This window comes from Nipponia nippon, unplaced genomic scaffold, assembly GCF_047370975.1.
Source record: "Nipponia nippon isolate SJK-2023a ecotype South Korea unplaced genomic scaffold, ASM4737097v1 scaffold_2, whole genome shotgun sequence".
Taxonomy (NCBI): Eukaryota; Metazoa; Chordata; class Aves; order Pelecaniformes; family Threskiornithidae; genus Nipponia; species Nipponia nippon.
Genome location: NW_028262336.1, coordinates 21,520,257 through 21,543,011, shown reverse-complemented (window position 1 = coordinate 21,543,011; position 22,755 = coordinate 21,520,257). Strand labels below are relative to the sequence as shown.

The window sequence follows — 22,755 nt, the reverse complement described above, 5'->3', positions numbered from 1 at the left end:
TTGCTTATGTGTTCATAAAATTAACATAATAGAAGAGTTTCTGCTTTTGAGGTTTGGATATGCACAGCCATGATCTCACAAATCTTGCACTAATATTAGTTGTGCTTATATATTTCTGTTAAACATTGGATGTAATAGACTAGTCATCCCTCCCATATATAGCAATTGAAAACTGAGACTTTAGTACATTTTTTAAAATTTTTTTACAGCCTTTGTTGCTGGTTGTTCAATTTACACGGTGCTTATGTAGGGAAAAAGTAGTAAATATAATAGGTAATTATTTTTTTTTTCTCAGTGTACCATCTACTCTACTATTTTATATTTATGGTATCTCATTTAATTTTACTTAGTCAATACACGGAAATACAATGGAGAGGGTTTTCAACATTAATACTTATTATGCCAATTACTTATTTTCAGAATTATTTATTTCCAGCCATCTTGCTGAGTGTCTGAGAGAAATGACTTAACTTATCTGCTAGTGTGTGCAACGAAGATAAAATGAGAGATTGTTTACTCGGCTAAAAAGACATTATTTGTTTTCTTTTGAAATAGCTGAGAATGTGACATGTAAATTACTGTAGAAACAGCAATGTGCATCTCCATCAGAAGGGTTTAATTTGCTAAAGGAGTATCAAAAGCGAATTTAGAAATATGACCTGACTCATTGTATTAAACAACAATTTGCAGCCTACACACTGCTGTCTCAGTGAGTAAGTGCCCTGGATTTATTTTTATAAATTTCGTTAAGGCACGCATTATAGAATTGTCATTTGGACCACTGTGCGGGGAACTGTACAAAGTACATAAAGGAGATCGTAAACATCTATGAGACTGATTTATTTAAATAATCAAAAAAACGAGCAAAAGAAGTCTGATCATCCATTTACATCTGGCAACTGAGATCAGTGAATTCTCCAGACTCACCCAGGAAAACTATGGTAAACCAGATAGCTCGATTTCATTTTGTACCAGCCTGGTACCACAAGAATGCTGTCCTATTACATGTAAGTGGATTTTTTTTTTGCTTGTTTGGGGAGGCAACAATTGTTGATTCACTCAACAGCTGCTGAAGATGTTAAATCTGGTTAGTACTTCACTTTTTTTCTTGAGATTATTTCTGTTCTAGTCTGTTATTCCCTACTAAGGGTATAGAGGTTGAAAAAGCACAGACCACTTTTCTCTGTTGTTCCCCTTACACAGACATGTCTGACCTGCTGCATCAATACTTAAGTTTAATTGTCTCTTTGGCATGCTAGTCAACTTTCACAACAAATTGGAAAAATCCATATTGGGTGCATTGTAATGCATGTATGTTAAAAAAAGAATATTTTATTGAAGTGGAAATAATACTTGAAAGCCATAGAAAAGAGCAGTGATTGGTATTAAATTAATACTTCAAGGAATCTTAAGTGGTATTACATTAGACAGTTCCTTGAATGACTCAAGGCTTCAAAGTTGTATTTTTCCCATCTAAGAGGCTAGGCTGCATACCCTGGCAAGGTATGTCAGTTTTTGTAGTAACCCTTCTTTGGCAGTTAAAATGAAAGTTAGCAAAATATCTTCCACACATATGTCATATGGCAAATAATGGACACTAGGCACTCTTAGTGCTGAGGTTACTGAGAAGATGTAACTTTTATCTCTAGCTTTTCACTGTTTTGTTAATACATTTTTACTTGCTACTGTGAGGAGATATATTGAAAACAAACCTGGACCTTTACCTTTCATATTGAATTTCTCTAAACGAGCAGGGTAATTTATTCCAATAGAAATTGTTAAAATAAATGTGATCAGGCTTATATGTTAAGTATAAATCTATTAATCACATACCTAACCATATTAATATCCACTGTTACAGTGCAGACAAATTCTACTCCTGATGCACATACTTGGCCAGAATTTTATTACTGATACTCTCAACCTTGTGCTGGCAGTGAAACGCAGGATGGCATGCCGTTAGCAGGGCTGTGCAAGGGAAGTCCTTTTGCCTTAGAGCTAGGACAGGCAAGAGGAAAAGCAGATAAACAGGGGTGAAGCTACAACACTGCTGTATGATCAGTACCCCGGCTTGAGGGCTTCTGCCTCGGAACATGAGTTAGGGCAGATTCATAGTTACCCTGACGTCCTCTAAAGCCACGTCTAGGTCCCAGATGACCTCTGCTCGGGTATTCTATCATGTGCAAGCATACAGTAACAATAAATGATGAAAATTATAGTAAGGCTTTGCACTTGAAAGGCCCCTGCATAATTCCTGGTTGTCCTCGGTGTTGAAAAAATGATTTGAGGCATATTATATGACTTTGTTAGAAAGTCTGACTTGTAAAATATATTGGTGGCAATTTTAACTTGTTATTTTGAAACAGAAGTTTGCCGATGCCTTAGACTGTTATATCTTTTAATGTCAATGCAGGTATCACTGTTGCTTGATTCTGTAAACTGTATCAACATGAACACTTCTCCCAATTGAAAAAAACAACAGGGAGCAAGCAAGAACATAAAATTATTTTTAGAAAATGCATTTTTAATTACTGAACTGCTTAATTATTGAGTACTACTGAAAATATCCTGTGAACCTCATCACGATGCAAATTTATTCAGTTTTGGAAACAATTAAATGATAATAAAGCATTCTTTTTTCTTTTACAACATATTACTGTAATGAAGCTGTTACCTCTCAGTGTGCATTTTAATGAGTTTTAAGTAACGTTTTAATGAGCTCAACATTACCATAAACCCAAGGATTAGACAAAATTGAATTTACTGGGAAAAGGGAAGGGTTCATTAAGAGTTAATTATATAGTTTAAGAAGAAATATAACTCATTTTATGATGTCCCATCAACCGAGAATCCAGCAGTACATCTATACTTATTAATAGGTATAGAAATGCCATTATTATATTGACATAAAAACAGGGGTTTGCACACTACTGCTCAGGTTTCCAATGAAAGTTTCTGTAGTGAAATCCCTGGGTCAACTTTGTTCTTATCCAACTCATTATTACATCTGAGGAGAAAAAATGCCAAGCTTTGTATTACTGGTTTGTAATGCCACCTACAATTTTTATAAACATCATGAACAGTGAAAGCAAAGTTTAATGGATTTACCATCGCCAGTAGGATCTGAAGGCAGGTTATGAATAAATGTCTTGGATTTCTTAGTTTAAAAAGGACTGGTAGAGATTTGAATCCAAACTGCCAGCTCTACTGACATGCCCATGCTAACAGTGATCTGTTGAGTGTCTGCAGTCCAGGCTTCTGGATGCCCACAAATTGCAAGTAAATTCCCACGCAACAGCTCTGTGCTGGCTGCAGCGTACGTTCAGATGTACATTCAGACACTCAAGCCCTGAGCAACGCAGGGTTAAACTGCTCATGCTCAGTAAGTTACGCCTTGGATTTACTGCTTTGCATCTCCCAATGTTGGCATTTCTGTTTAACTGTGTGAAAAAGTATGGAGGGTTGTAGCTTAGTGCCCTGAGATGTCTGGTTAGAAAAGAACAAGAAACAAATTTTAAAATCTTAAGCAAAGTATTAGTTGCGCTGAATTAGTATAATGCTCTCTTGTTCATAGGATAGCCCTGTGACCTATTTTAAAAAACCCAATATGTATTTTGTTGATGTCACAGCCTTTTAGTGGGGTGAGGGAAGCCTCTGGGGGGGCGAAAGCTTTCATGAGTTTCAGTAAAATGGAGCTGATCTCCTGAACCTTGCTGTTGTGGGGGGAAAGAGCATTCTAGCAAATGTCTGTTTGAGAGAGGGAAATCATGAGCTTTGGTCAGCAATTAGATCTGCTGGCATTCTATCACTCCTGCGTCTGGCAGACCCAAAGGTGTTCCCCGAGAGTGGCAGTTCTGATTGCTGAGCTTCAAAAAGCGAAGGTGAACCTGCAGGCTTCCACTGGAAGGAAGATTCCTTACAACGGAAGTCAGGGTACTGGTGGCATTTGAAAAGGAAGTCTAATTAGTACCTTGGGTTGAATAGGTACTCAAAAGGAAGCGCAAAGGAGAGCTATTAAGCAGGTAATAAACTCTGGATATGACAGGAAGAAAGCAAAGTGTCACTGCATGTGTAATTATGAGCCACATTGTACTAAACTTCCATTTGTTCGGCAGCAGAAGTGTTTCCATCTCTTCTGAGTTGTTTCCAGCTGATCCATCTGTTGCTAAGTAAGGAAGGAGGCCCCGATAAACACAATTAAATTGTAAAAATCAAACATGTACCGACTATTGGCGGAGCATTGTTTAGCACCCCGTGTTTTCTCCCCCAGAAGCTCACCTCTTTGTATGAATGTGGCGGCACAGCCAGGCATGTGGAAGTCTTCAGAGAGAAACGGAAAATGTTCCTCACCTACATCTGGAATTGTTCAGAAAAGGAGGAGCAGAGCTACAGAGGTCCTCCTCAAGGGAGAGGTTAATTCAATTTGCCTTAATTGAAGCTGCACAAGCAAACTAGAGAATGTTTCCAGTTCTGCTGGTCTCAGAGAAATCCCACAGCATGCACTGGTTATATGAGCTATTGTATTTTACATATTCCTTATTCTAAATATGGGGAAGTATAATGCATAGTTTAACAATACATTTTCCTTGGTGGAAAATCTGGTTTAAGTAGTACTATTCTCTCCTGGCCACTTATTTCCTGTGCTTGTAATAGCTTGTCATTCCCTCGGTTGCTTATGGATCCGGGCTGTGAACTGGGTCAGTGGAGTGATCTGGGTTAAAAATCCTCCAAACAGGAGATTTTTTTTTTCTTTTTCTTTTTTTTTTTTTTCCCCCTAATTGCCGTGGAAGAAAATGTTTGTACTACTTGGCCTAAAGTCTGTCCCAGCTGAATACGGTGGCAGGCTAAAAATTCCCTCCATCCAATCCCATCTAGTCTATTAACCTAATCTGCGCATTTCAGTATTATACTTTGTCTATTGTATGGTGCTTGAATATTTTATCTTGTCAGTATAGCCTCTTGTTTTCTAATGCAATTGAAGAATGACAGTAACTTTATAAATGCACACAAATTAAATTTTTTGTGGGAGGTACAGACACAGGTACTATGTGTCTAGTTAAACTCCGTGCTAGGAAGGAGTGAAATGAATGACTTAAATGTGCCGGGAGGTTCCTGTTTAAAATAGTACCTATTTCAGTACTTAGTTATTAAACGTGCCTGTGCTGGAATGAATTCTTTGTTACATTAGTAGTTTATGTACAAAAAGCCAAAGGAAGAGGGAAGATAGTAAAAATGATTTTATATTATAATTGTGGGATTAACAGAGGTCTTTCAGACACTTAAGAGGACTGTGGGCCCTTCATCCGAAGGGCTGCTCCAGCTGTTGAGTAACACACCCATTAAAGGCTGTTTTACAGGCACATCTCCGGTTGTTTCTTCTCTAGAGTCTGGGGTAAACCATTATTTGAGTTGTGCTGTTTGCCAGTTTTCTCTTATTTTAAAGCCATCAGGAGATGCGTAGTTACTCTGATTTTCTCTTGTACTGAACTGCCAGAGGAATAATTGGCACCAAGGGTTGAGAGGGATGTGTGGCATGTGGGGGATTTATTTTGTTCTTCTGGTTTTATTGTACTGTTCATTTTTCTATTATGCAAAATTTGTTGTACATGAAATAGCACTTTGGGAAAGTTGTACGAGTTAGAAAAAAAGGGTTGTTCCACCTTCACTGCAGTTCAAAACATTATGCTACTGGATTTTCAACAGTATGCCTGGGAGCTGGTGTAACAGCTCAGCTGAAGGTCATTTTGAGTTCCAGGCAGAGCATAGCGTGACTGGAGGGTGGAGCTGGACACCCAGGTTCTGGTCTCCCTCTGGGTGCTAAAGCTCCCCTTTAAAAATCGTTGCTTCAGGCTATTACGGTTGGTCTTTGCTCCTGCTTCTTTAATTTTTTTTCTTTCCTCTTGCACAATGTAGTGAATAATAATGAGGGCAATGTGAACTCTTATATTCTTTTTCTCTTTTCAAAATAAGTGGGAGAGTTATATTTCATATTGTATAGAAGTAATTCCTTATGCTATTTGAGCAGATCAAAACTGCAAAAGACTTCCTGCAAATTACACTAGTCTCTTCTTTGTTTTGTATAAAATCACAAATCAGGGGCTTCCTTTCCATGTTTAGACCATAGAAAACTACTGGTTTATCTAGTTGTTTGTGGATTATTTCCTAGTTGGTAGCACGTTGACAGAACACAAATGACTCTGTCCTAAGAGCATTTAATATAGGGTCTACATATCACGTTGCTTCTTTTTCTTTAGAGCTCTGCAACCTTAAATTCGGTTTCCAGAATGGTATGATGATAAGTGACGGATCAATTATTTTGCAGTGTTCAAGCTAATCCAGAAAAAATGTCATCTAACATTTTTGGTCAGTTGTTAAACTTGAAAGGAGCCTTTTATGAAGGAAGAATCCAATGATGAAACTTCAAAAAAACCAGCACTTGAACACTGGAAGAAAAAAATGTTCTTACTGTCCTCAGCGACGGTAAAGTCGGAGTTTTAATGAACAACATCTTTGGACCATGCATCCTGGCTTTTTTCATTTATTGCAGAGCAGTAAAATAATATTGAATTACAAGAATATGCAATCATAAGTGGTGGAGGAGTTTTAGGGGGTGGGTGGGGTTTTGCTGTAAATTCTTGGAGAGGGGGTGCCAAATATGGCGGGAGTGGTGAGCACACGTACTGGAGACTTGCAGCCTTCTGCCTTCCCGCCGCCTGTGTACACCGTTCTTCCTTCACATGGCTCTTATTTTCCACTAGCTTCAAATGACTGGGCATGTCTCAGGGACAGCTGTGCAAACATGTTTTATGCATTTCCAGTTTTCAGGCTCGATTTGCTGAGACAAATTCTAAAACAAAAGTGAAACCATTTGAGTCCTTCAGAAGGTTAACAATTACAGGAGGCGTGCTCGGGCCAGGTCCTGCAGGAAATGCCACTGCTGAGCCTGTGTGCAAGGACGTGCCTGTTTATGGGACAGAGGACATGAGGCCAGCCAAGCCTATAAAGCAGGCCGCTTTAAATGGCATCTGGCAAGCACCCCAAATGGCCTATTGACATGAGGGCAGTTTGCAGGATGAGAAGTGAGGTATTCAAGAAGCAGCGGATACACCCCATGCTCCATATCTGATGAAGTGTGGTGGCACAGTCCCCTTGCAATGGAGTTACGAAAGCTTACGGAGAAATACGTGCCTTGCTACGTCTGCTCAAAAATCTCATTTTCAATCCTGACTTGTGAAGGGAACAACACAAAAGCCCTCACAAAAAAAATTCTGCTCACAAAAACTGAATAGATGTGTTTTAGCTTGTAATTAACAGATAAAGCTTGATAGAGACCAGGGTATGGGCAGGAGGTCGGGGGATGAAAGGAGGAGAATTCCTATGTTGGGCAACAGCCTGTTTTGTTTGCTGCTTTGCCTAATGTGGCTAAAGTATAGCAGTAATGTGGCAGTGACCCCCTGCCAAGACGGGAAAGCATCCCAGCTGTTGTGTATGTGTTGTGCATGTGTACACAAGAAGTTTATTAGAGGCTATTCACACTTCAGTGGAGCTTGGAGATTGCCGTCTGTATTATATTGGTTAAATGAAGCATGTAACATTATATATTTCTTGTACAAGAAATATTCATTCATTTGTATTCGTTTTCATGATTCTCATCTGTTCTTGTTCCTTTGTTTTACTGAGGGCACATGTACATTTTAGGTGTTTTGGCCGCGCTCAAACTGTAAACCCAGGTGACTGAAGTAGCTAAAGTGGTTGCAGGAGAACCAGCTTCAGTCTGGAAACAGAAAAAACACAATTGCTCAGTTCTGTGTGAAACTCTAGGTAGCATTCATTAGGTTGAGCATAGTGCTGCAGGTACTTGGCAGTGCTACTTTTGTACTCACAACAGTAAACCTGCATGCTGTTATACTGTGGTTTCTGCGCTTACTAATTAAACCTGTATTTTCTGGGGAATCGCTGTGCTGTACTCTGTATGTACAGTGCAGTTTCGGTGTGTTCTTCTGAAGCACTCGATGAAAAGCTCCTACCTGAATTTCATTTGTATATCTCTGACAGTAACATTTGGGGTTTTTTGGATGGCATTGCTTTTGAAAACTGGTTATATATTTCTAATTCCTTTAAGTTTGGGGTGGTGGGGTGTTTTGTTTTGCTTTGTTGTTTTTTTTTGTTTGTTTTTTTTTTTTAATTTTGCTTATTAGTACCTAAGAATGGCTGTACTACAGGAGAGCAAAGGTCTGTCTAGGCCGGTCTATCCTTTTTCTGACAGTAGCCTACAAGGGATTCTGGAGCATTGCCTCCCTTACCAAACACGATCCTCCCTACTGCATTGCTGGAGAGAAGCATAGTTGATGTGATTTGAAGAGTCCTCTAGTGCTTTTGGTGAAACTAGTCCCATATTCTTGCTGCAAAAAAGACATGCTGGCATAAAAGTGACAGTGAAAGTGTTTCAGTTGTGATGTGGTGTTTTTTGAAGCTGTGCTTGGTTCCACATCTGATATTCACATTAGTTGGGAAAAAATAAATTACTTGCCCATGATTTTCTGAATATGTAGTCCATTAAATGTGAAGGGCATGTAAAAGCTAACGTCAGACTTGAGTTTAAAGGATCATTAAATAACTATTCTAGTAAACTGCTAAATGTCTGATCCTTGTTAAATCTTAAGACTTACAACAGACCAGGCACATTTTTCAAAGTTCCTTGTCTGCAATTGTGGTACCAGTTCTTCTAGAAAGTCTCTGAACTTTTAAGCAAGTAATAGGGTTTTTAGTTTCAAAGAAATAAAACTCTTTCGGTAACATGTCTCTTGTTAGCATTAGCAATCTGTGCAGTGCATTCATCAAGACTGATTATGCTTTAAGCATAAGAAAAAAGAAATCTGCTCTGTATCCTAGAGAAAATTTTTCAACTTATTACGTTGTATAGCTTTAGATTTCTGAAATTACTTAAATGTGGTCTCCAGGATATTTGCATTCATAAAGAATACTTGGTTATGCTTATTGCTTCCCTTTGCCTTTCTTGACTGTCAAAACACAGTGATGCTTTTGAAGATTTATGGCAGATGGGTAATGAGATTGCTGACTGTTAACTGCAGCATTCAGAATTTGTTGGTGGAAGGAGGCGGGCGTTTAAAAAAGAGAGAAGGTTATTGGGGCTTCATTGCAATGAAGACAGGTGATAGAACTTTGGAAGCTTAAAAATAAAAATGTTATGTTCCAAATTAGAAAAAATCTTCAGTCTTCATGCTATCTAGTAGTCAAATAAAATTTTTCAGAAAAAATTATGGATATGTCAGATTGCATTCAAGTGAGTACAATGAATCACAAGAAAGGCAAGGACATTATACAGTTTTTCAGTAAATATATTCAAGCTGTATTGCATATGCTTAATTCAGCACAAATAGCAGTCTTTAAAAAATCAGAAACAAATCATAAGCTAATGTCTGCAATAACTATCACTTGTATACCTGTGTAATTGTGTAGAAGGGAAAATAGGTCAGCAGTGCCCTTAATTGGGTTAACTGTTGAAGAAAGATTTCAAAGTCTGACTCTTGTTGTGTGTGCTGTAAATGAGAAAGGAAAAAGCCTATCTTCTTTCCTGACCTTTGTGCAATCAGCTAGTTGGGATATATCTCAGACTGAAATTTAGAGGAGAGAAAAAAAAAACAGCTATCTCCCACTGACTCCATTTGGAATCTGTCTACTTAGTTGTCAGTGTTGGTTCATGCACCTGATTTCTAACACTGTAATTCTCTGTTCACCTGGTTTAATAGATTCTGTGTTTAGAAGCAAGGGTCTCCGCTTTCACATTTAGACGTTAATGCTCATCACAAAGTCCAAATTCTCTAAATGTCTGTATCTGTATGTATGAACTGTTAGAAGTTTTAGAAGATGTGTCAGAATGGAGTGTTTTTTCCACGTTTTGGTCTTCGCTGAGGCCTGAGAATAAAGAGCAAGCTACCTTTAACTGTAAGTACTGAGTAGGTTACTGAGTTCAGAAGCACATGAAATACTGAGTGAGAAAAAGGGATGAAGCCAAAGAAAGTTGCTGAATCTGCAAGGAGGAAGATTCTCCTTCTTTTGTTTCTTGATGCAGGTATCTCCCTGATGCTCTCTTCCTCACTTTGATTTCTAGGTACCCTACTAATCAAACATTGTTGAAGCTATTGGACTCTTTGAAAATACCCTAATACCTCTGAAAATTAATCTCATGGGTTTGGGGCCTCATTTTAAAGTAAAGTCTGAACATTTTAAGTGATGGTAAATTAGCTAGCATTCATGTCTCTTAGGCAGTATCTGTATCAGGAGATAGGCGAAGGATGGGAAAAAGAACAGTAGTTCCTTATCTTTTTTTAAAAAAAGATGGTAGCCTTTCCCAGCCTGTGCACACACGGAGGGAGCTCAGGAACTCCCTGGGAGTCTGGCCTAGGACTAGGTTGTGACTTTTTTTTTTTTTTTTCATTTTTCTTTCAAAATGTGACAGAGGCAGTTGCGGAAACAAAGAGGTAGGGCAGCAGCATCCTTAAACAAAGTGTAGTAGTATTCTTCATGAGGAAGGTTGTCTGTGAGCCCTCGTTTTTTTTCTGTCACCCCATGTCAGCAGGTAGTGCCAGCTTGCTCAGGGACTGTTTCAGTAGATCATGCACATTAGCCAAGTTCTAAAATACCCCCCTGCACCATACGCTACCTAAAGTATAATAATCCTTTAATCTGTCCACTGCATGACATCTGGGCAGTTATTTGACATAATAACTCATGTTGATTGTGCATATTGGTATGTATCGGAGGAGAGAAGTGCCAAAGCAGTGGTGGAGAGACGAGGATTTAGGAAAATGCCTGTGGGGCAGTGCCTTGAATCAGGGGAGACCTACCTGCGTTTGGCAGGTGACCAACCTGCCATCGAAGTGGCTGTGTAAAATCTTTATACGAGAATAATATTGTCCTGAGATAAGCACAAAACAGAATAGGAGGGGGAGGATAAACTACCAGGACCCAAGTTACAGAAGCACATTAATATTTACTCGATAACTCTTTATACCCTCTAGTCAGCACGACAGATGTAGCTGTGTTTTAAGACATTATCATTCATTGAAAAAGGCAAAAAAGATAGTATTTCCTTTCCTCCCATCCCTGGTAATCTCAGATGTTCACCGTACACGCCGGGGGGAGGAGGTGGAGAGCTGAGTGCTGGTGGGAGAAGAATGCAATTATCCCAAAGCCTCCTGACGGGCATCCACTTCTTCCTTCCAGCTTAGCTGCTCTGACCACAGGCTGGGGGCTCGTGGGACATGGACCAGATTGAAAAAGTGGAAGCAGACAGATGGTTATTTGTAATCATCATGTAAATGTAAATCCTATAAAAATGTTTTCTTTCTAAGGGCCTGAAAGCTGTTGTAGTGGAAAGCAGGATTAAGGCATGGATATCTAGCCTAGAATAATTTTGACCCCGCCACCTTCCCTCCTACCCCATAAACGTTGTGGCTTTATCTCCTCTTCCTTTAAACAAATTGCTGGAGCCTCGGTCGAGGAAATTAATTCGGTTTCCATGTAATTCCCTGAGTTTATGAGCATCAGTTTGACTGAGGCCTGGATTTGGGCCTAAGCTGGCAGGTGCTGGTAAGCAGTTGCCTTGGTAGCGGGGACTTCTTTTCTCTTCTTTCCCCCTCACTCTGGCAGGTGCCTGGCCTGCGAGTGTTTATCTCGGCACTGCCGTTGCTGGATGTGCTTGCTTTCTGTGATTGCGCTCGCGGGTGCCTATAAATGGCCGTACAGGACTTTGCATGCCTTAAAGACCGATGTGACAGCTTGCAGACATCTATCTTGTTTGAGCAGCATCAGCTTGTTCGAGCTACAAAGAGACCAATCAAACTTTAATTAACTTTTGTCTACAGCACCATTGTAGTCTGTGTGTACGATTTAGCCGTACTTCCTAGCTCTCCGGTCCCCCGGCGCCTTTCCAGACAGCGAGGCATAGCCATCCAGAAGCTTTTGCCCTTCCGAGGCTTTGCCTCTGGAAACGTGAGGATGTTTGCACTGCCTTCGGGCTGGCAGAGGAGAGCAGCTCCCCGCCGCATCGCCGTCACTGCCGTGGGGGCTGCGCGGCAGCCGCCAGGGTCCTGCTCTCCGAGGAGACCGGCTGCACTGCGGTCCCAGCGTGGGCACGCGGGGCGGGCTGTCAGCGATCTTTCTCTTTGGCATCCCTTGTGAAATGTAGGGTGACACCCATGGCAAGCATAAAGGGAGCTGCATACCGTATGTTAAAATTAGAATAAAGCAAAATAAGAACATGGGATGAAGAAGAGGAGCCCGATGGCAACATTTCGCCACTTGTGTCGAATTTTTAAAATGCTAGTATTTGTGCCCTGCCAAGAAGGCCCTGAGAAGGGCTGGCTTCTCAATGAACAAAAGCCTCTTGCCAGTGTGTGGAGAGGGTGATCTGCTCAGGCTCACTGATGGTTATTTGGAAGTACCCAGCAATTGTGGATAATTGGCTGAGGAATATTCTTGCAGCTCTCAACAATTTTTCTGTTTTCACAGATGATTGTGCTATTAGATATGGTGAATGCACTAAGCTGTACTGCAGCTTTTCCATTTACCGTCCTAATAAGTGTGAACTCAACTTCCAGTTGATGCTGCTTTCTTCTGTGGCTTTCTGTGACCCTGGAGCGGGACTGCTGAGCTCGCCAGCTCACGCCCTGGGCTCCTCCGCACGTGGCTTTCCTCTTCCCTCCTCCTCTCTCGGCGTGATGTTTGGATGTGCTGGGATGGCTGCGCCGATCAGATTAACGTCTGTGCTTTGTATTGTCGTTGTTATATTGCATTATAAGCACTGAATCACAGGAATGGCAGCCCGTGCCATCTGCTCTTTACCTTGTTTTTCTGTGTGCTTTTCTTCTTATTCTTTCCTTCCTTTACCTGGCTTTTTGTTTTTGTTCTCCCTAAACTTACAGTGTTCCCTCTCTTCCTCTCCGAGTTGTTTTTTCTCCTTAATTTATATTCCACACATTTTTCTCTTATCTTTGTCTTTCTGTCCCTGCCTTATTTTTGCCCTATTTCATTTTTCTCCAACCGTTTCTTGTTTTTCTCCAAAACACAGAATGCTTTAGATGGCAATAGTGAGATACATCTATTCAAGACTCACATATGTGCTGAGGTACGGAGCAAGATTAAGTAAACCCCGTAGCATCAATTTTGTCTTCCATACAAGCCAGATTTGCAGTAAGACTTGGGTAAAGGAATGTGATAAAATCAAATCACCTCTTAGCCTCATATTCTGAGGCTGATTGGAACCTTACACAGTTGCTGGGATGATTCAGAGAAAGTTAATGTAATTTTCTGTATGTCACCCCAAGAAACTGTATTTGTCAGCTTCATATAGTGGTGTGAAATGTTCAAGGAAAATGCTTTCCTTAATATTGCTGCCAGGAGTCAGGAGTATAAAGTCATTATGTTGTGGGATCTGCTGATTTTCTGGGGATTTTCCACTAACGGATTTGCCCAGAAGTTCTGTAATTGTACAAAGAATCAAGCCAATAAAAATTAGTATTTATTTGGTGTGTAAAAATAATGGAAGAAGTTGATGTTTATCCATTTGCCAGTTACATGAAAGAAGGCATAGCATTGCCTAGAAGTACTTTTTCTTCCTGTGTATCATAGTGATCACAGAGACACATGAAGATGCTTCCTAAAATAGGTGACTTTGTAGGACTTTTTTTCCTGGTTCTTTCCTTGAAATTATTGTGGTATTAGCTTTCTTGGCTTTGCAAAATGTTGTAATGCCAAATAGTCAGCAGCCCATGATCTTCAGCGTGCTGTTCGTGTGTTGTGCATTACATAAATTATTTCTTCCATTTGATCTTGAAACTCTATACATTCTGTTTCTGTCAATTTGATCATTGTGAAGCAAAAGCGTACAAATTATTTGTATTAATCAGGAATATTTTCGGGTTGAGTCTTTTGTTATCTGTTGGAAAAAATGTATCAATTGGGTGTGTCACCTAAGAAGAATACGGGTTCTTGCCAGAGTTGCATTTGTTGCCAACTGCGTCCTGTCACTTTTATTTTATGCTTCAAGAGCAAGACCTAAATGATCACTCTTTTTTGTGTTAGGAAAGGAATTAACTTCCAATTAATTCCCTCCTTCCTCTGGGATCTACCTGTATATCCCAAAATGGGGAACAATAAAAGTTACCTCATGTCATTTTGAGTGCCATATATATACAGCCTGCTCACCTCAGCCCATTCAGAGACCAATTCTTGTATGTATTAATCATATTTTCTTCTGGCTTATTACAGAACAGAAAAATATTCAGTTCCAAATGTTAAAATGGGGCACATTTTATTAACATTGAAAGCAGTAAATTATCTCTGCTTATGAAATGAGACTGAGCAATTTCTGCTGAACTCTTCCTGACTTGCCCCTTCACTAGGATACCGTGTTTTCTAATTTCTCAGAGGGCCCTGGTTCCATTAAGGGCGAGAACTGTTTTAAAGCTGTAATGAAAGCCATACGTAGCTGAAATTCAAGGAGGGGAAATGCCCTAAATTCTATTTCAGTAGCTCATCTAGAGCTATTTTCAGTTTTATGTTTATAAGAATGTCAATTAACCTAGAGACTAGGACACACATGGAAGAATAACGATGAAGTGGATATCGTTTTTACACATTGAAGCCAGCTAGTTGGACCTAATCCTTCTTTATAGAAGCTTGATTTACATAAAAACCTGGCCTCCGTTGCCTAATTTAGTTCTCAAACAGCTTGGTGATTTAAATGCTCTTTCCTTTCAATGTTGTGGGACAGCACTGGTCAAAGTTGCAGAAATATTAAAACTAAAAAAATAAAAGGAAGAAATAAATATGCTGGAAGCACACTACCATCAGCTTGATTTCTCTGATACCTTTCAGAACTGGTGACCACTTTGGCATGTATTTGGTGATAACAATAATAATAGTAATAACAACACTGCCCATAATCAAAGTGTAACTCTGCAATTTGGTATCAGATCTGTCACTTCTTTACCTAGCTTATGCTGAAGTTGGAGATCCAGGCAAGCCAGGTATTCAGTATGTTGTTTTCTGTTACGAAAAGAACTCCACATCAGACCTACAATGCTATTTTTGCAAGGATGCGAAGTGACCCTGTCAAGGTTAAAAAGAGTTATACATGCTACAGGTCTTTCTAATTTAAATGCAGAGCAGTGTTCTTATCTAGAGAAAAAACAAGGAAAAAAAAAAACCCACATATGTGAAATCTGCCTTCATTGGACAAAAGGGTGCGCCTCACCAACTTACTTTATGAGATGTTTTATAGTAAATATAAGATGCAAAGTCATCACCTAATAATGGTTGAGACTTTTTTTATTTGTTTGTTTAATATTATTTATTTTTTTCCCCCCACTTACAATGTCATCACTTCTAGTAATTTTTTTCCTCTTTCCCTCATTTATTGCATTAGTGCTTCGGGATGACTTCCGCCAAAACCCTACAGATGTTGTGGTGGCAGCTGGAGAGCCTGCCATACTGGAGTGCCAGCCACCTCGTGGACACCCTGAGCCTACCATCTTCTGGAAGAAAGATAAAGTCCGTATTGATGACAAGGAAGAGCGGATCAGTGTGAGTACAACTCCGGTGGTTGTCTATAGACACAGGGTCTGCATCGAAGCCCCGCAGCTGAGTACAGCAGAATTTGACAGCTTTATAGCCTTTCCCATAGAGACTCGTTGTTACTCTTGGCAGTTTGCCTCTCTGAGCTTTCCCAGATGAGGGGGGGAAGGTTGTTTGTTCCTTCTGGTTTGGGTCTCCAACTTGAACTTCTTGAGGCTTGATTTGTATAATCAGTGTAACGGAGGTCCATTAGAGCTGTAGATTTGGTCATGTAAGGTGCTGAGTTAGATGGGGGACTCAGTGGATGTCTTTGACCAATTTACCCTTACCTTTTCTAGATCTCAGCTGACTGAAATGAGATCTGAGTTCAGTGAAATGAGAATATCAAACCTAATATCAGAGAGGTGTTTTAACGATAAAATCAGTCATATCTATGAGGTACACGAATACTCCGTGGGGAAAAAACAACAGCTTAGGAAGATACTGCTGATGTTGTATTTAGTGTAGTAATTGGGATGTGTATTCTAAATGAAGGCTGAAGTTATACTCTAAGGTATGATTGTTCCTGAATAGGAATATGTATTGAGTAAATGAGTATCACTGTTTGAATTCTGTGACAGCTCATTCTATGTACTGAATGAAAAAGGATCCAGCAGAAATACCTAACTTATCAAGTGATTAGAAATTATATCATGGTGTGTGCAAGCAAATGGGATAAACTAAGGCTGCGGGGACATATTTCATTCCTAATTTTTAAATACTTAGCTTTTCATTGTTAATATTCCTTCAATAAAATTTTATGTTGTATGTAATGATATGTAACTCATTCAGTGCTGACCTTATTCAATACGGAACTACTGTCAGGAGGCTTGTTTGTCGTGTTGGATGCCTAAAAAGTATTTCAAGCTAAACAATTTAAGTAATTGCTATTTGCGGGCCAGGCTGTCTCTGCTAGGGTCTACTCAAGAGTAGAGGAAGGAAGAGTGGCAAGGAACTGGTTATCATTCCCTGATTCTCAAGTTTCTTTAGCTATATTCCTAGCTTATTCTGAAGCACCCCATTGTCTAACTTTTGACACTGTCTGTGACTTCACAAGCTGCAAATTTGTTACTTTATTTCTTTCAACTACTCTGCTCTTTCACTCTATAAGCATTCTTTGTAGCCAGGAAAATGTTAAGTCTTATGGGAGTCAGGTGAATTCTCAGTTTGGGCTAGATTCAGTCTGTTTGCATCAAGAAGAAGAGAAAATCTGTCTTAATCAGTGAACAAGGAAACTGTTCAGACACCAGTAAAATAAAATGGACTAAATAAAACTAAGTAGAGTTGTCTTTTTCCTGAGAGAGATGTCAAGAGTGCTTTACATATCATCATGCAAGAAATATAAGTACTCTGCATTGCCAAAGACGCAGCAAGAAATGTAATCTTTGAAATGTAAAGCACCTAATGAAAACCAAAGCAAAAACTGAAATGCAGTTGAAATCCATCAGTAGGATAAAATGTGTTCTAGAACAGCTTAAAGATATTTAAGTATATAGGATTATAATTTTAAAGCTATACATGTATTTACAAACAAAACTTGTAAATGCCTCAGTTGTGGAACTTGCTGCCTGAGAAGGTACCTTTTTTCTGATATCTTTTGTTTATCTGAAGTTAAAAATATATTCCTTGTTTTGAAACAGATACGTGGTGGGAAGCTGATGATCTCCAATACAAGAAAAAGTGATGCCGGCATGTACACTTGTGTTGGAACCAACATGGTGGGGGAGCGAGACAGTGATCCGGCAGAGCTGACTGTCTTTGGTAAAGCCACTCAAGCTTTTGTTTCCTTTTCACTACAGATGCCATAGACTGAATTGACCTGGGTGACTCATCAAAATATGAGACAAAACAAGGTTAACAAAACACAATAGTACTGCTTAAGCTGCATTTCACAGTTTCTGAAGAAGACCAGGTTTCAAAGGCTGCAGTTTATAATTATGGAGCTGTGATGGCTCAATGTTTTCCTTCTAAGCACATAGTTGCAATCTCATTGGAGGTCCTTAGTGATATGCATACACTCAGAGACAGTAATGCAGGACATAATGCTCTCCCTCACAGAATTGCCATAAATAATTAAGCTACTTCTAATACAGTTGACAATGCCTGCTTAACCGAGATTTGGACCGGCATTGCCTATTTAAATAATACCTTATTCCTGTGGGGTTGTGAAATCAAACCTTTGTAGGAGAGCACAAAAGAGCTCAACTGATCAGTAAAAAGTCATTGGAGAAAATCCCGAGATCAACTTTTTGAATATACAGAGATACTTTTGCAACTTTTTTTTTTTTTTAAAGGGCATGAAACAGCTTATCCTGTCAGCCAGGGCATCATTTAGGTTTTTGGTGTTGCTGAATGAGTCAAAAATGAATAGGTTTCCTGTGTGAAAGAGCTTCCAGACCTGATAGGCAAGGCAAGAAGTTGTTAGGAACATTTGCCCTATGGTTAGGGTCTAGAGCAAGAACAGAATAATACTGAACCTAGAGCTGGATCCATCCTGCTAACAACTGGATAAGAAGCAAAGCTGCAAAATCCTGCTGTGGTACATCCTGCAGTCATGACATTTCCATTTACCATTAGCTGTGGTTTTATAGGAATTAGTCAAGAGGTCTTGAGCAAACAAAAGAAAATCAATAAGGAATAAACCCCTCACTGCTAAAGAAAACACATACATGCATACAAAAGAGAAAGAGAAATAGTGTTAGCGTTCCCTCCTGCTATACCTCGTTAATATCCTTGATACAATATCAAAATTCCAAACAAGACTGCTTGTAATTCCAGTAAGACTTTTCATAGAAATCCTAAGGTCCTTTCTGAAGCAGGTGCTCCTAAGTTTTTCATCTTCTGCCTAATATGGTGGCACTGGAAACCCCAGTCACACATATTGCCATCTGTGTTTGCATGTATGTACAATTCAACATTTCTTTGTCCACTTTAAAAAATGTATTATGGGATTCACAAAAGACATAGAAAAGTTTCTTCTAGACAAGATCCATCAGTGACTGAAGATTTGCTGCTTTCCAGCATTACAAGACTGTAAAGGCTTCTGCTCCACTCAGTTTGTTGTGGATTCATGGAAGCATATGGCTTTGAAAGACAGAACTAGTACACTTTGCAAAAAAAACCACAGAAAGGATCTCTATCAAATTATTATGTCCTTTGCAGCCAATCTATTGAAGTTGTGCCTTTATACAGATGTAAAAGAGACATGACATATCTTCTTCATCAGTTTAAGTACCGATAATCTCTGGTAATACTCCCTGTGGAGAGCAAGCAGATTGCAGTCCTAAACTACAAAGCCTTAAGAAATCCTTAAGAAAATAATTTGTTAAAAAGCATTGAACTGTAGGAATAAAAACTGAAATATGCATGTAATTTCATATCCTGCAGAGCTACGAAAAGTATTAGGTTTATCTTGATATGTAAAATATTACATAGCCAATTACAATATTCTGATTTTTTTTACAGGATTTAATCATAGCAATCAACTCGTAAAATATAATCTAAGCCTATTTTGTCAATACTGAACAAAATCAGCAATAAATGAAATTAGATATTTTAATTCTTTATAATTGTGTTAGACTACCTAAAGAACATTGTATTTAAAATTTCTTTCCTATCTGGGTATCTTCCTATCTAAAATTCCCCTTCTATCTAGGTATTCCCTTCCTATCTTCCTTTTTGCTATACAAGAACAGCATGCAGGAAGGAGGTGCTCAGGTTATGATCTGCTGTTTGACAAGACAATTCGACTACCCTGTGCCCCTTTCCTGGCTGCCGCCTGGCCCTGAAGCTCTGCGTTGGTGTATTGGGCTCACTGTGTAGACGTGTCCGGGTTAATCCTGGTCTGCTCCGTACAAAAGAAGGTGGCTTGGCTTTGCCTTCCACCAGCAGAGCAGTTGTATTCCATTCCTGGACTCCCGGCAGCAGCTCGTGTGTGGGTGGGTGCGTGCACCGTGCACTGGAGAGCATTATCCATGATGTTTCCAGGAAGCAATGTATCTACTGGACAGTCCAATCAGTCTAAGCATACACAATAAATCCAGTAACTCCAGCAACTCTGGGAAACATCAGATTGGCTGTGCATGTTCAGATTGACTTTACTGAACAGAGGCAAAACCACAGGTCTTCTGTTAAGTCCACAGCCTTCCTCTAATACGACTCACAAGTTTGAGGAACATGGAAATAGTGCAAATGTTGAGAAAAATATGCTTAAAATATAATAATACTTATATATTATTCACGTGCCCAACTTTAACTGTTTTCAACATATTTGCAAATGGGCTTTCTAATTAAAATGAAGATATCTTAGCTAAGAGACTTAGAGAATTTAATAAAGTGGCTGGCAAGCCTACAGCTGGTGCTGATTCTGGAGACGAATGTGTATTAATTAGCTGATTATTAATGTCTCTATTCCTTTTCCAAATAACAAACTCGCAAACCCTTTCCATAGTGTGAAGGGGGCCTTAGTAAACACACTACTCTGTAGGAAAAGGAACTGTTTCATACTAGTTCTCAAACCTTTCCAGGAATCAGCCACTTGTTACTTTTGGCTTTGCAAGTTTTTCTGTAATACCTGAAGTTAATTTCTGCATGTGATTCGTGACAGATCTCTGGCTCCCTGTACAGTAAATTTAGCTTGAGGCATTGCCTCTGGAAAACCTGAGTCAATCTGGTGCTAACTGGTGGCCTGAGGGGAACAGCATGGAAGCCTAGTCTAAAAGATTACACCTTTCCTGACTTTAAAAAAAAAAATAAAATGCACAATAAGAACCTTGGAGAGAAGTAGGAGGAGAAAGTGAAAGTTTCCCGTATGCAGAATGTATCCACTTGGCTGGGTACCTGTTCAGTAACCTTTACTGAGAGATAGTTGTGGATAATACATGCAAAACTTTCACAAAACAAGTATTTTTTTTTCAGCCCCTCCTGCATAGGAAACCTAGTTTTCAACATTTAGACACTGCTAACAGCATACTGTTAGGGTTGGTGCAGATTGCATTTCTTTTGTTCCCAAGTCATGATTCTTCTACTAGCAGAAAATTGCCAGACTTTCACAGTAAAATATCATAAAGCAAACTGATTATATAAGCAGTGCTTCCCAAAATTATTCCTGTGTTTTGAATAGTGACAAGGATAGTTACTAACGTTTTGTTAGTCTTCTCATTCAAGGACTACTGCTAGTTTTTGCCTTTATGAGGCTCCCAGGTGTAATCTTGGAATAAAGCAAGAAGGTAGGGTCTGTCACAGAGCCTAAGTTGGCCTTTAAAGAAAGTTAATAACTAATCCATCAATCCTAACATTCACAAAAAGAGGCAGCATCGTACTTTATTATTATGGACGCACTATTCTAAAGGCCAAATTCAGAAGTGTAAGTGATACAAATTAGGCTGCTTTGCTTGTGTTTGGGTTCACAGCCTTTGGTTGAACAGACTTAAAGCAAGATGCAAACCAGAAACAGTTTCATTCCAATTTATAAGAAAGCTTGGTTTGTAAATACATAATATGGAGCCAGAAATTAAATAAAGAATTAGTGTTTAAGTTAACCTTCTATCATTTTGTCATACTACTGCACTGTTCTCAGATAAGTTTTCAAGTTGTTTTAACTATTTCAGACTCTTTTTTGTTCCTTTGGACTTAAAATGGTATGTTTGAAGAGAATGTACAAAGGTATATCTTGTATATTGATTCTGAAGCTCAGTGAAATCAATGAAAGCCTTAATATATCAACTTCAAGAGGCTGGCATCACGCAGTGGAAAAAGATATATTTAGAAAAGCCTCAGAAGAATATAAAGCATAACTAAGAAGAGTACAAAAATGTCTTAAAAGATATGTCAATTCAGACATACTAAAGATTGTTTTGGATTAATCTTTGATTTTAGCTTTGGTACCTGAGCCTTTTTTCAGCTAATAAGGTCCTGTGGGATGAAGAGGTATTTTTGTCTGATGCTTGAAGAAGTATTTGTATTTGATGTTCTCTAGACATTGTCAGGCTGAAAGAGATACCACAGTTCCAGAAAGAGTATGCTACGATGACATGATGTTAGAAGAAAAAAATAAGAAAAAAACCTTAATGAAGACATTGTGCCCCATTTTACTTTCCTGAGCTCTGACTGTGTGGAAGGCCTTAGCAGAGAGTCTTGTCCCATCATATCCAGGAAATTAGTCCCAGAAGCTTTCCCAGCCACAGGGAAAACCTACCAAAATCGGGTATATATTCACAGTTTAAGACATAGAAATTGTCAGTATGTATTTTGTCCTTCAGAGCAAAGCTCCTCCAGTTTTTCTTCAAATCCTTTTATTTCCCACTTGCAGCGTACTTGTGGCAGTTTGCAAAGAGCCAGTTTGGCTTTGCAATATTTGTTATCCACAGATACTGACAAGTTGTAACAGGGTAATGATACTGCTGTGAAAAAGGATCTCATTTGGTCTCCAAAGTCCATACCTAATGCTCAGTAAAAACTGAAATTAATATGGTTGTAGATGTATATAAAAGAGAAAAATCCTAACAATTGATAAAAATCATTCTACTTTATTGGCACATGCCTCTTAACAGTGCTCCGTGCCTTTACTGTGCAAGCTCATCGCATCTTGGGTATTGCTTAGAGTATAGAAGTTTGCAATGTCTACACAAGTGCTTATTTCTCAAATGCAAAATGGAAAAGTGCCTAAAAAGAGGTGGTAGAAGAATGTCTTTAAATATAAAACCATCTGCTTTTGCAATTGTATTTTCATTTATTTGGCCAACATAGGTAAATCTAGTGTGATCCTAACATCCTGTCTTCTTCCACATCTTCATTTTTGGCAGAGCGCTTTACTTAATCCAGATCATGTTGCAGTTAATGAAATATCTACGCTATTGACAGCATTCTGAAGTGAAACATACTTCCAACCATCTAATGTTTCTTTTTTTTCCCTGACGTCAGAACACTAAAGTGAAAAAAGCTTTTATTTTTAAGCTAATTGCTAATAAATCCCTCCCCAAAGCCTTTTAAGTCGTGTTTTAATACTTCTTCCTAGAACACGAAAACATTTTAAAAAAATGATGCCTTCTTTCCAGCAAAGACAGAGAAAACAGTTCTAAATCAGATTGAGCCTCTACATTATGGGGACCATCAAAT

General features: G+C 39.0%; 1 protein-coding gene across 15 annotated transcripts in view; it reads left to right on the top strand.

The window, feature by feature from the left end:
- The window catches only part of ROBO2 (roundabout guidance receptor 2), a 470,469-nt gene that overhangs the window by 300,152 nt on the left and 147,562 nt on the right, over nucleotides 1–22,755 (top strand). For all 15 annotated transcript variants that reach the window (XM_087756937.1, XM_087756931.1, XM_087756935.1 and 12 more), the window contains exons 3-4: nucleotides 15,452–15,609; nucleotides 17,280–17,400. In XM_087756937.1, the coding sequence (XP_087613063.1) occupies nucleotides 15,452–15,609; nucleotides 17,280–17,400 (279 nt within the window). The remainder of the gene's footprint in view (nucleotides 1–15,451; nucleotides 15,610–17,279; nucleotides 17,401–22,755) is intronic.